The sequence below is a fragment of the Perca fluviatilis genome, chromosome 12 (genome assembly GCF_010015445.1).
Source record: "Perca fluviatilis chromosome 12, GENO_Pfluv_1.0, whole genome shotgun sequence".
Lineage (NCBI taxonomy): Eukaryota > Metazoa > Chordata > Actinopteri > Perciformes > Percidae > Perca > Perca fluviatilis.
In genome coordinates, this window is record NC_053123.1 from 19,920,510 (window position 1) to 19,932,790 (window position 12,281).

The following is a 12,281-nucleotide window of genomic DNA, read 5'->3' on the forward strand; positions in this document are numbered from 1 at the left end:
TGTTATAAATGGATTTTGGACGAAGTGTAAAAAGCAGTCTGTGATCTACACATCACATTGATTTCCTGCTGTGGTTAGGCCTGATATTTAAAAAGAACAAATGTCAAGATGATTTCCTTTGTAGACATGCAGCAAACTGATACATTTGTCACCTGTATGATGATTATCAGCACTGGACCATTTAAAATAGATGGTGAGTTTGGGATTTTGGTTCAGTACTCTTATGAGTGTAAACCCATTTCTAAAGAAATTGATCAAGAGGTTGGGAAATGGCAACTGGAAAAAACGTCTGTGCTGCCATCTGGTGGAGCTTAGAACATAGACCACCATCATGATTATGCACTGTATCACAGTCCATGTTAGGATAATGCTAACAGTCTGTGTTAAAACAATTTTCAGGTGCAAATATGTACATTGGAACATGCTTTGCTTGCTTTAACAGTTCCTCCTAATAATTAGGAGATGCCCACCTTATGTGCTTCCAATGTAAGTAATGGGGAGAAAATCCACAGTCCCTTAATCAACAGCAAGGGTCTAGACTTTCTGTTTCAATTTTGATATTAAATTGTAGGGATCAACCTACACTGATCATTAGGTTGAAGAGAAAAGGGGAAAACTGACAATGCACTGCTGTCCACAGGACATACCGCGCCTGGCATCTTTTAGTTTTACACATTTTTGGTGAACAATTTGCTCTCTGAAATGTAGCAAAGAACCTCGCTGAAGTTTCGACCTTAAATCAAAGATATTGCCATGACTTCTTGGAAATGTTTTTAGTGATGCAGTTGAGCAATACAATAGAATAATAAACAAAGTGTTAACTTTTTATCAATAAAAATATCTCCCACTTTTATAGCACACACACACTCCTTGAAAAATGAAAGTAACACACCGAATACACCAATTTTGAAGAGCAATTAAAAAAAACAATGGATGGTTGCTTTAACATGGATGCTCAGTCATTCACATCATGTTGTAACTAACAATTGTTTGTCAGAAGCTTCTGGGTTCACTGTTTTGGAGATGTTCGAAACCGATAAAATATCTTACATGAGTGGGTAAAAAATTATGTATGAGTTTTGGAGAGTTAAGTTTCATTGCATTTAGTCTACTACTTCCAGATACTGTGCCAATGCCACAACGTTTCAGGAATCTATTTGTAGCGTACACATACACCTACTACCCCAATTTTGTTGACACATTTTACTGCAAACAAAAGTGTATGCCAACAAAATTATGTTAAATATGCAATAATAAGAGAGTGTCATTCAGGTCATGGTGTAACTATTATGGTGTATGTGAGAAGCTCCAGTGTTCTCTGACTGATTCCAGATAATGTGCTAATGTCATGACGCTTCATTTCAGACTGAAGAACTACAACTTCTACTCCTGAGGTTGAGTTCCTTCTATAAAGAGGTCAAATGGGACGCAACTTTGTCTTCTCGAGGAAGGGACATCACAGTTGTGTTCAGCCTTAAGGTTACCTCAAAGGTGAGGCAAAACATCTTGGGGGGCTCCACAACCAGCTGCTGTTTACTGTGAATGTTTTTTTTCTTCATTTTATCACAGTGTCTTCATTGAAGATCAAGATTTAATTAACAGAAACATTCTCCTGTTTGTGATATTATCTACGAGTTCTGCATCTTGCAATAGCCAGAATCAACTTCTCGTTTCACTTTACCCCATGAGCACATAATCGTCTGCACATTCGTCTTTAGATGAGCACTCAGACACAGTTTCAGGTTGAAGGGCTGCTGGGATATGAACCGTAGCATAGTCACAATCATCGTCAGTTGTAGCTCTGGTTCTATTTGTTCCTCTGGCGGAGCTGTGGTCTATAGAGGCATACGTTACATCCTCGTTAGGCTGTCATGAGATAATACACAGAATTAGATGTCATTCTTCAACATTATCAATTATACTTGTTTTATACAAGCTGCTGCTACAAGCATTTTTTATTTATGTGGGTAGTGGTTATGACTTCCTGCAGATGAAATAAACAGCCTCACAGTTTCATTTACAGCATAGAGCTCACACTAATGTCGACCCAGTATGTAAATCTAACAAGGCAACACCTCTGACAAGGCTATCATAAAAGCACAGGGAACACACTGATGTCCTATGAAAAGCTGGAACTGATAACTATGAAAATTTATGCTCAACAAAAATAGACCCAACATTGATATGGGCAGGTCTACCTTGTTATCTGTGCTGCTTTTTCCATCTGGTGCAGAATTCCCTGAAAGAGAAAATGCAAATATTTTAAAATAAGCAAAAACTATACATTACAAATATACTATAAATGCCATTATATGTGTAGTTCTACCTTTCCTTTTCTTCTTTATCCTGTCAGTAGAACAAATTGAAATGAAGAGACCACAATAAGGACACAACCATCCAGAGCATTAAACAGAAAAATAAAACCCATTAGTGTGTGATAAATAAAATGACTGAAAATGTTAATCGACTTCGACTTAGCAGGTAAAATGTCTTTTACATCATACAATATCATGAAACATCATATCAAACATCAAATCATTTCGGCAACAGCTTTTTAAGAGGTGTAGGTTTTACCCCACAGCAGTATTTCCTTGACAGCTTAACAGATGACAACGTGCACTTCAACAGGAAACACTGTACACAACCAACGTCTGTCCATGACCAACTGTCTATAAACCACACTTGAACTTATAGAACTTTGCAGGCTTCTAGGTCAATATCTCTCACATCATGTTATAACAAATGCACACTGTAATACACTGTACTGCACTGCTGATTCTTTATGCTTGACGCTGGCTGGAACTGAGTCTGTTCTTATTCTTTAAGCACTATTTCCTTACTGAAGCAAATGCAGAAGCTGCTTGGCATGGGGCCAAATGCAACATTGTTTAAATGGTCTTGCCGATATTTTCTACTAAATTGTTCACTCTTGTTTGAAAGTTTTCTGCATACAGTATGCAGCACTTTCAGGAAATCTTCAGAGCGTAATTATCCACTGCTGAAAATGTTTTTGTAGCATGTGCAAGTGCCCTCTATGTGCATCGAAAGGATGGTTACTTACCCAGAAGTGCAGTTTCCCATGATGTGCCCACAGAATTTTGAATGATCCCAATGTTATTGTTAGCAGGTGGAAAGTACCAGTGCTTGGTCGTAACCCTAAGCTTGCTTGACACTGCAGTAGACACTGATCTCACTGATCTCTCTGCTGCTGTATCTGAGTGCACACAGGCCAGAAAAAAAGAGAGAGAGAGAGAGAGAGAGAGAGAGAGCACACAATAGTCTATTTGTGTGACATCTTGATTTCCTGTGCAAGATTGTTTCTAACACTACACACCACACAACATTAATGTGGGTGCATTAACATTAATGTTGTAGGGGAAAACCTCAAATACAAGGGTTAGTTCACCTGAATAAAAACACACACACACACACACACACACACACACACGCACGCACGCACGCACGCACGCACGCACGCACACACACACAAAATGCAAAGAACATAGTCCAGCAATTTTTACAAAATAAATTGTCACAATAAAAACTGTTGGCGGTGATGCCAGAAGTTGTCAAGACTTTGATTCTAGAAACTGAAAAATGCCAATTTTTTTTGTCGTAGCAGAAGATATCACAAAACATCTGCACGTTACAAAACTGTCTGCATTGCTAGATATTGCAATGAGTGAGTATACTGTATCTGTGGCAAGCTGTCAAAGTGTAATGTTTGCATGTTTGCTCTTGTTTGTCTCATTTGCATGATTGTGCAAATGTTCTTGATGTTGAATATGAGGAAGTCACTGACCTTTTCTCAACTTAGTGGAAAGTCCAGTTTACTTTACAAACTGCATCTTTGTTAAGAGTAGGCAAATATACCTTTATGGATGTAATGATCATTCAGAGATATTTCTGTAATATGCAAAATGCAGTATTGGAAAGTTTCAAAAGGCAACTCAAAACTAACATGATTCACTACTGAAAGTTTTGATAATTTTCCAAATATCAGATATTTGAGATTATAATTTACACTGTAGCCTACTGTATATTCACTAAACCCAGACACAACCATTTATTCATACGCAGTTTGTGGTAAAATGCACTGGAGGGCGCTATTGTAGCAATCTAGGTGATTCACATACCACTGAGCAAGAACATGCACTTAGTCAACTATAGGTAATGTCATCTTACACCATCTACTGGTTGCATTGAAACCAGCAAGAAATAAAAAACCCTTTTGCTATTATACCATCAAAGATGATGCAGTACATCCATACACACATGTTATTGGTTAAAATGATGTGTCTGTGCACTTTACAAAGGTGATCCCCAGCTCCTGACAATAAGTGACAAAACTTTAACACTTTAACAACCAGGGGCGATTCCAGGATTTTTAAAGTGGGCTGGCACAGGGGGAACCAATAATCAGGAGGGCTAGGGGGGGCATTTTATCAGAATACATCATAGAAAATCTGCTTGGAAATATAGGAAATATTGGATAGGATAGAACAAAATGTAATTCTGCTAAATAAAACATCACATTTATTATTAGTTTCACTTAGTTGGACAGAATGCAATACACTTTCTCTATAAGCTCCATCTGCCACTTTTTAAAAAACAATTCCAGTGCTGGTATCAGAATTTTACATAGTCATCATGGAAACATTAATTGGTCATGTGACAAGGGCTGGGAAAATTGGCAGAACATGCAGCCAAGTGACATGACTCTGATCCAATGGAAATCACAATTGTCAGATTGACAGCACTCTAGCACAATTGATTGGGGGGGCACCAGAGGGGGCCAATCATATTTTGGGGGCTTTAGCTCCACCCATGTTAATATCCTTGATAACTATGTGTCTCAGTTTTGCATTAAGGATGACTTACATCTGTGTAATAAGTGTCTCTGTAAGCGTGTATTGCAGAATTAAATTGCCAAGACAATACACGTGCACGTGTGTGCACATCGTCAAATGTGTTATGTCATGACATATTGAAATACACACGTGTGCAGAGTGGTCTTTGAATATATGTGGGAGGAAAGGAAGTGGTAAGCTTGTAAAAAGTGAAACGAGCCCATGCAGTAGCTACACTTTCAAATAAACTGTAAGGTCTCAGGTCATAAACACATCAGGCAGAATGGATAGACCAGCATACACCCATCTGTGGATATGTATCTGTTTTACATTTGTCTGCATCTATGGAAGAGGTCAAGGTAAGCCTTAAGATTCTTTTTTTCTTGTGATATGTCTTTCAAGAAAGCATGAGGGGACATTTTGAATGGATTGAATTCATTAAGTTGACGAGGAAAAAAAGTTACACTTAATTACAGTCACACTAAATTAAAATAGATTACAGCCTGTAAATTACAGTGTTATTATGTTATTATTTATGTATGGGGTATCAGTACGTAGAACTATTTGGTACCTATATCCCATGTATGGTGTTTGGGTCTGTGGGACCCATTTTCAATGTTTGCTAAAAGAAAAATTATGCTATTTGTTATTTCTTCTAACTAAAACTCACTGGCCTTTGCACATTTTCTGTTGCAACATAAAAACATTAAAAAAACAACATAAAAAATAACTTATTTTCAATGACTACACACGGTACACCCCCCCTACACATAACTATTATATATGAGGTGTTCAGGCCTACTGGAATATGTGTATTGTAGGTGCTATGAAACTATCTTGTCTTTCTGCACCTGCTATTCCCACACAAATTTACAAAATTGTTACATTTCAAGCACTTTCACCTGTTCTGATTAAGTTCAAAGAAATAAGCACCAATAATGATCAAAAGTCTTGTTTCTATTTTTTGTACCTTTTTTATGATTGAATTTCCTTGTTTTCTCACAAAACAAAAATGATCAAATGATCATAAATGTGATCTCACAGGGGTAAATGGCAAATATGACCCATAAATGATGTATATATCATTGGTAATTGAGTTAAAGTAAACATCTATTAAGTATTTTTAGATAAATTGTTATGGCTGTATTGATTTAAAAGCCTAATAATGTGGTGGGTCCACCAGACCCGGGAACATTGGCTGTGTAACAAAAATATGAACACCACACAAGGGATATGTAAGTGCAGGGAAAGGTGATGGCGGGTTGTAGAATAAGGGGGTAAAGATTTTTCAGAGGGACTTAAATGACAAAGAGACAATGAGGCAGGAAAAAATGGGAAATTGGTTGATATTGCAATTAAATTGTTAATGTTATTTTCTTTCTTTTTTTTTTAAATCATACCATAATTGCATACCATAATTTTTTTTATAAATATCCTGTATTTTGAAAATGTAACTACATTTCTTGCATTGATGGAATAATCATACTGTAGATGTATTTGTCAGAATTTCCGTAGTATTGAGAGACACTTTTCTGTTGTATTAATTTCTGAAATTATGCTTTTATTTTAGACCTGTTTCCTTTATGTGAAGTTGAGCTGAAGGTCCGGCGAGGCACGACATGGAAAACTGTCCCACAACAACGTCTGACAGTCAGATGTCCTGTCAAACACTGTGGAGAATCAATCAGTGTCACCTGGTGTAAACAGCTCGACACAAACAAATGTGAACGGATTAATCACGCAGAGAATGTGGAAATAACACAGAATGACGAACACGTTAAGGACGAGCTCATCTCATATCTGACTTTCACACGGATTTCAATTAATGACAACGGCCTGTACCAATGTCATGTAAAAGGATACAAGTCTCAGCAGATCAGTCATTTCATAAACATCTCAGTGTCAGGTAGGCAGAATTTGCTCCCTCAGTGCCAAAATATAATATAAGATGTCTAATAGTATTAATTCTATATTGGCCTGTTTTCTTAATCTACAGATCTAAAACAGGGGGTGGAAAACTATGACAATAATGCATGTAAGATAAATGTATTGTAAATTATATAAATAATATATACATATACACTTTTTATTGATAAAGACTAACTACTGATCTGGTTCTTCTTCTTAGATGAGCTACCAAGACTTGCTGCTGGTGATAAGGATGTATCCTGGCTGCCCTACTTCTTCATCTGTGCTAGCATAGCTCTTCTGGTTGCCACACTGACAGTTTCAACCCACCTGAGTTGTTATTGCTGGAAACGTAAGAACATTAATAGGTATTCACTGTATGAATTACTACGATAAAATTTCTAGATCTTACAACCTAACAATGGAGCATTTGTGTTATGTCTTTTTCACAGGAATACTGACCTATAACCAATCAAAAAGACAGGTAATGCAATATTGTGTTGCTAGGCCTACTTAAAGAAATAGTTTGACTTTTTGGGAAAAAAATTTACTTTCTTGCTAAGAGGTAAATGACAAACTTGAAACCATGCCCTCTAATGTCTGTACGACAAATATGAAGCTCATTCATTACTACTGGTAGGCATCTTTTTTACCTTAGGACTCAGTCAGGCAAACCCCATTTCCAGTTGTTATGCTAAGCTACGCTAACAGGCTGTTGGATTTTAGCTTCATATTTAGTTTACAAACATCAGAGTGGTATCGATCTTCATCTAACTCTTGGCAAATGTCGAACTATTCCTTTAACCTAAATGTTCAAGAGTCATAACGGTGTCAAGCAAGAATAATTGATTGGCTTATTTAATCTTGTTCTGGTGTTTTGCTGTCATAGGAAATGTCCACTCACATGATACCTGACCTACCCAATAGGAGTGCTCCTTCCGCTCCTGTCCTGTATGACTCCTATTCTCAAAGTGCAGCAGGAAGACCACCATCACCATCTCCCCTGATGACCAATGGGAACCAGCCTGCTGTGGCAAACACAGCAGACGGAAGTCAAGTGTCAGACCATGCAGTGTATGCTGTCGTCAACCACTGTAGGATACCTGCCAGAGAACAACATGCTGCGACTGAACAAAATAAAAACACAGATTTTGCTGCCATCAGTGTTTCCTGTACATTTTAGATTTGCCATAGACACATGCAGATGAAAACATGAATGGAAAAATGAGTATGTGGTGGTGTCATGGAACAGGCAAAGAAGTTACGCAATCAACCACGCAGCAGAAGATGTGAACGGATGAGGATTGTGGTCACGCAGATGCACATTACAGCCGTATTAAGCTAACCAGGCTAGACCAGAAGCAGCAATGAATGTATTTTCGCACTCTCAGGTTTGTTTGAGGCAATGTTGCTTTTAATTATTAATTTCTCATTATGTTTTCAGTTGTTTTTCCCTCCATTTATTTCATTTACGTGACTTAGAGTGCTTTTTTGACTGATTAAACTTTGTTGGCCAAAGCCTTGGTAGTTTGTGTAAAAAAACCAGTGGGTAAGTAGATCGGTCATGTGCAGACTCACTGAATAATTATTGTGCATTCTTCTGTCTGATTTCATAGTTTGAATGCTGAAGTTTGGAGGGGACTATATCTTTAAAAATAAATATCAGCATTGCAATATAATCCTTGACTGATTTTTGAAACATTTTGTTCTTTGAAAGGTCATGAATGTGCTGTCCGTAATATTTATTTTTGCATTCCTCGACCACACCAGTGTGGTTTAGTTTAAATGAGCAGGAAGTCAAAGAGGGCATTGGAACATTTTTTGACATCATCTTTGGTAGCAGATGTCCCGCCTCTGCACAACCACACCACAGTATGTATTGTACATACTGAGATACTGTTTGAGCAGTGGCCTTATCATTATGGTGGTCACACATTCAGCAGGTTGAATAACATGAAGAGACGAAGAAAGAGGAGAGGATAGAGGATAACAAAGAATTTTTAAAAAAACAATTTACCATAAAAACAATACCATTAACAACACAACATAATGATATGTCATAGACCATGGGTTAGTGGGCTTCATCAACTTCTGATTTCGAAGTTGTTTTCTTCCATGATGTACCATTATTAGTGGCGAAATCTTGCTGACATTTGGGGCGATTACTGGAAAACCATGCCATACTTTTACATTTTGAGTACTAACTGGCCAATAAATCAGAAACTCCATAATATTCTTTTCCAGTCTGGTGATTTTTAAGATTCTTACCCAGGAAAATTGTGACTGGGTTCCTTCCAAGTCAAATAAATTCAGCACCTCGGTGAAAAATCTCATTCGTAATCTGAAAGATGACAGATTTGAGAACAGAATCAGAAAAGCAGGGATTGCCCTGCTCATTTAATAAGACCACAAATCACTCACTACTGCCCATCATGCTGATAACACACAGCGTGTCATATTGACACACCGATAATTCAGTTTTCTTTAGATGATGTTCAGTGGAGCACTGTGTTCCCTGTGCTGTAATCCATTTACAGATGCTCACAAAAGGTCCTTTCACTTAGAAATGGCATGTGGAAAATGTCATGAAATGCTCCTGAATAATGTGACTTGACTTTTATATTTCTTACAGTATACTCTCTTGATACATAGGAGAGGAAGGTGAAAAGTTGAAATGCAATCTACATGCTGTATGTGAGTCCTGAACATTGTGTGAAATGACTCAGTGGATTTTTTCATCTCAACATTGGTGTCTGGTAGTTACAGCCCACACATACGTTCTGCTCTTATAGTATCTATCCCCCTCTCTCCCTCTCTCCCACACACACACACACACACACACACTCAGTAATTGTGTTTTTTCCGTGGTGGACAAAGCCCTGGTTCAGGCGTCAGAGCGATGGAGAGCATGGAGGCTTGTGCGAAGGCGGTGTTTGAGACGGGCCTGATTAGATCGAGTCTGAGGTCATTTAGAGAGTGTGGACTCTGCAGCACTGCGACCATCCAACAAGGTGTAGAGGAGTGCTGGATGCTTGTGATCTACTAACTTTTGTTCGTGTCTTATGATAAAAATCTGAAAGGTAAAATAACCAAGTAAAGTGACTAAGTCAGCACATCTCAACACCTCAGTACAGCTTGACATGTACATTCACAATCTTTTCCTTACACATAAACTCATAAACATAAACATAAACAAAGGAAATATGTCATAACACATACAAACAGCCGTGTGATTTAATGAAGTGTGTGGCCTCAGTCTACCCAGTAAATGATATTAGTAGCTGATTGAGTTAATGAGTTTTTACGTCCTGTGTGTGTATAAAATACAAACATATATGCAACAGAGCTAATAAATACTGTCTGTTATCCCAGAGCTTATGAATACATTAGAACAGAACTGGCAAGTGTTGCAGGCTCTGTGAGTGAATGTGTGTGCACAACACGTGTGTGTGTGTGTGTTTGTTTGTGTGTGTGTTTTGCTTTATGAGGTCCACCATAATCCGTCTGGCTTGGGATGAAAAAGCCCCCCAAAAATGAGCATCTGGCAGCAAGGTCTGGCACATCAGAAAGGAATGTCATGTTTATCTGAGAGGTACAAAGCTGAGCTGAAAAAGCTGAAAGAGTGGCAATGCAAGATTATGCATAATAAAGATTCAGAAATGTATGATTTTTAAATATTTTTATTATTCTATGTGTTGAATTCATTCCATCAACTTTACATTGTTGGTCATAATGCATTGTTTCAGATTTTCTTCTTCTTTTATTGGACTGTAGTGACTCTGTAAAGGAATGGATACTATGGTACATTTTAATTTATTTTTAGCAAATGTTCTGAAACCACATTTCAGAATTATTCTAATGCAAGCTCTGAGCTCATATTTAACGTCATATGGATATTGTGATTCTATACAGACAGAGGAATGCTGCCTAAACTTTTAATAGTGAGGAATGTGATGTGCCCAATGGAAGCTGTATCATATCATATGCTTTGATACACAAGACTATTTCAGCATAAAGCTTATGTTTTTAAATGTGCCTGTACACATGCAAACATGATATCCAAAAAGCCTCCTAACATTATATTTTAGGCATTTACGTATGTGCCACTTTGATCCAGAGCGATGTACAAATGAGCAGACGCGGTTTTAGGTTTTTTTCAAGAACACAGTGTGGCTCTTCTGGTCTTTTAACCACTATCAAACCCCTAAGCCAACTCTCCACAGCCCAACCTGTACACTCCCATTTTCACACACGTACTCTCCGGACTCTACGATCTAGACGGGCAGCAATACATGCATTCCTTTCAGGGGCACCAAGAAGGTTTCAGTGTTGCTTCCTCAGGGAATTGATTCAAGCTATCTGACCAAGGAATTTAACCTCTAACAAATATGCACGCATGCACGCATGCACGCACACACACACACACACACACACACACACACACACACACACACACATACACACACACACACACACACACACACACACACACACACACACACACACACACACACACACAGACTTTGAAACAAAAAAGGTTTGCAATAGATATTACACAAACAAGACATAAGTATGTAGCCCTAGTTGAACAAATGAAGACCCTACCCAGCTTTAACAATAAAAAGAAGTAATGGAGGGCTTCGGCTGAGGTACAAGAAGTAACAACTTACTGTAATGGTGAGCTCATAGTTTCAATTAGCTATGTTATTTAAAGGACAAGGCTGGCCATATTCTGTATTTTCCTTTTTTTTACAATCCCATGTAAATACCAAATATATCACAGAGTTAGTCCTTCTGGTTGGTTTGGTTGGGAAACAATAGAACGTGAATCCTTAAAAAAACAGGGCATGAATACATAAAAAGGCCAAATAATTGGGCAATAACTGGGCACTGCAGTTTTTAGCAAATGTGGAGCGCGGGGCACAAAGTAACGCAGGGTTAAATGTAACACGGGTTTTTTAGGTGGCTCCACAGGGTAGAACTGGATGTGCTGGTCAGAAGTATTTTTTGATTTCTAAAGAGTGTGTGAAAGTCAGTTTATCTAATCTTATATTGCCTTGATCACAGTCCTCTTGGCTAAAAAATTGTGCCATTATAAAAGATGTGACCATCGCTTAGCAAGTGCTAGCCAGTCCTGAGGTAAACGCGTCACAGCGGGGCTAGTTGTAACGCGGTGTTACAACTAAGCCGCACCTATAATTACACTACAAATGGAGCCATTTTTAACTCACAAGTCTTTTATTTGCATTAATGTTTCAAAACCAATATTTTGAAAGTATTGAAGTACAGCGTGAATAACTATGTATTGCATTTCTTTTGTCCACAGAATGAGAATTTTTTTTATTATTTTTTACATTTTATTTATTTTTTTTATTTTTTTTCAATAGATCCATAAATTAAACTATTATATTATGCAGAGTTTAGTAAATAAGTGTTTTATACAGTTTTATTAGGTGTATAGCACAATGCTATTGAATTATTTGTGTTAAATCCAACTTTTTAACAAGTGTTACAACTAACCCT

At 37.6% G+C, this 12,281-nt stretch overlaps 2 protein-coding genes across 3 annotated transcripts; one reads left to right on the top strand and one right to left on the bottom strand.

Annotated features, from left to right (window-relative positions):
• Positions 1 to 758: 758 nt before the first annotated feature.
• si:ch211-214p13.7 lies at positions 759 to 3,226 on the bottom strand. The gene is made up of 4 exons (XM_039819008.1): positions 3,062 to 3,226; positions 2,327 to 2,346; positions 2,199 to 2,239; positions 759 to 1,866 (listed from the first exon to the last, which is right to left on the bottom strand). Exons 1-4 carry the CDS (start codon positions 3,079 to 3,081, stop codon positions 1,678 to 1,680), a joined length of 270 nt encoding a protein of 89 aa, XP_039674942.1. The 5' UTR covers positions 3,082 to 3,226; the 3' UTR covers positions 759 to 1,677.
• A 1,262-nt stretch (positions 3,227 to 4,488) lies between these two features.
• Positions 4,489 to 8,437, top strand: si:ch211-214p13.8 (B- and T-lymphocyte attenuator). Of its 2 annotated transcripts, none has more exons than XM_039817407.1 (6): positions 4,489 to 5,209; positions 6,421 to 6,756; positions 6,847 to 6,885; positions 6,979 to 7,110; positions 7,211 to 7,242; positions 7,648 to 8,437. In XM_039817407.1, the coding sequence occupies exons 1-6, from the start codon at positions 5,134 to 5,136 to the stop codon at positions 7,939 to 7,941; spliced, it is 909 nt and encodes a 302-aa protein (XP_039673341.1). In that variant the 5' UTR covers positions 4,489 to 5,133; the 3' UTR covers positions 7,942 to 8,437. The 2 variants fall into 2 exon arrangements, with proteins under 2 accessions (XP_039673341.1, XP_039673342.1); XM_039817408.1 differs by having other exon boundaries at positions 7,686 to 8,437.
• Positions 8,438 to 12,281: the final 3,844 nt, after the last annotated feature.

What these genes read in the sequence shown, in the direction of transcription:
- si:ch211-214p13.8 (XM_039817407.1), top strand. Translation starts at nt 5,134, where the DNA reads ATGGATAGACCAGCATACACCCATCTGTGGATATGTATCTGTTTTACA. An exon ending in CATCTATGGAAGAGGTCAAG is followed by an intron (nt 5,210 to 6,420) that starts GTAAGCCTTAAG and finishes CTTTTATTTTAG; the next exon opens with ACCTGTTTCCTTTATGTGAA. An exon ending in ATAACCAATCAAAAAGACAG is followed by an intron (nt 7,243 to 7,647) that starts GTAATGCAATAT and finishes TTGCTGTCATAG; the next exon opens with GAAATGTCCACTCACATGAT.
- si:ch211-214p13.7 (XM_039819008.1), bottom strand. Translation starts at nt 3,081, where the DNA reads ATGGGAAACTGCACTTCTGG. An exon ending in ATGGGAAACTGCACTTCTGG is followed by an intron (nt 2,347 to 3,061) that starts GTAAGTAACCAT and finishes TTCTACTGACAG; the next exon opens with GATAAAGAAGAAAAGGAAAG. An exon ending in GATAAAGAAGAAAAGGAAAG is followed by an intron (nt 2,240 to 2,326) that starts GTAGAACTACAC and finishes TTTCTCTTTCAG; the next exon opens with GGAATTCTGCACCAGATGGA.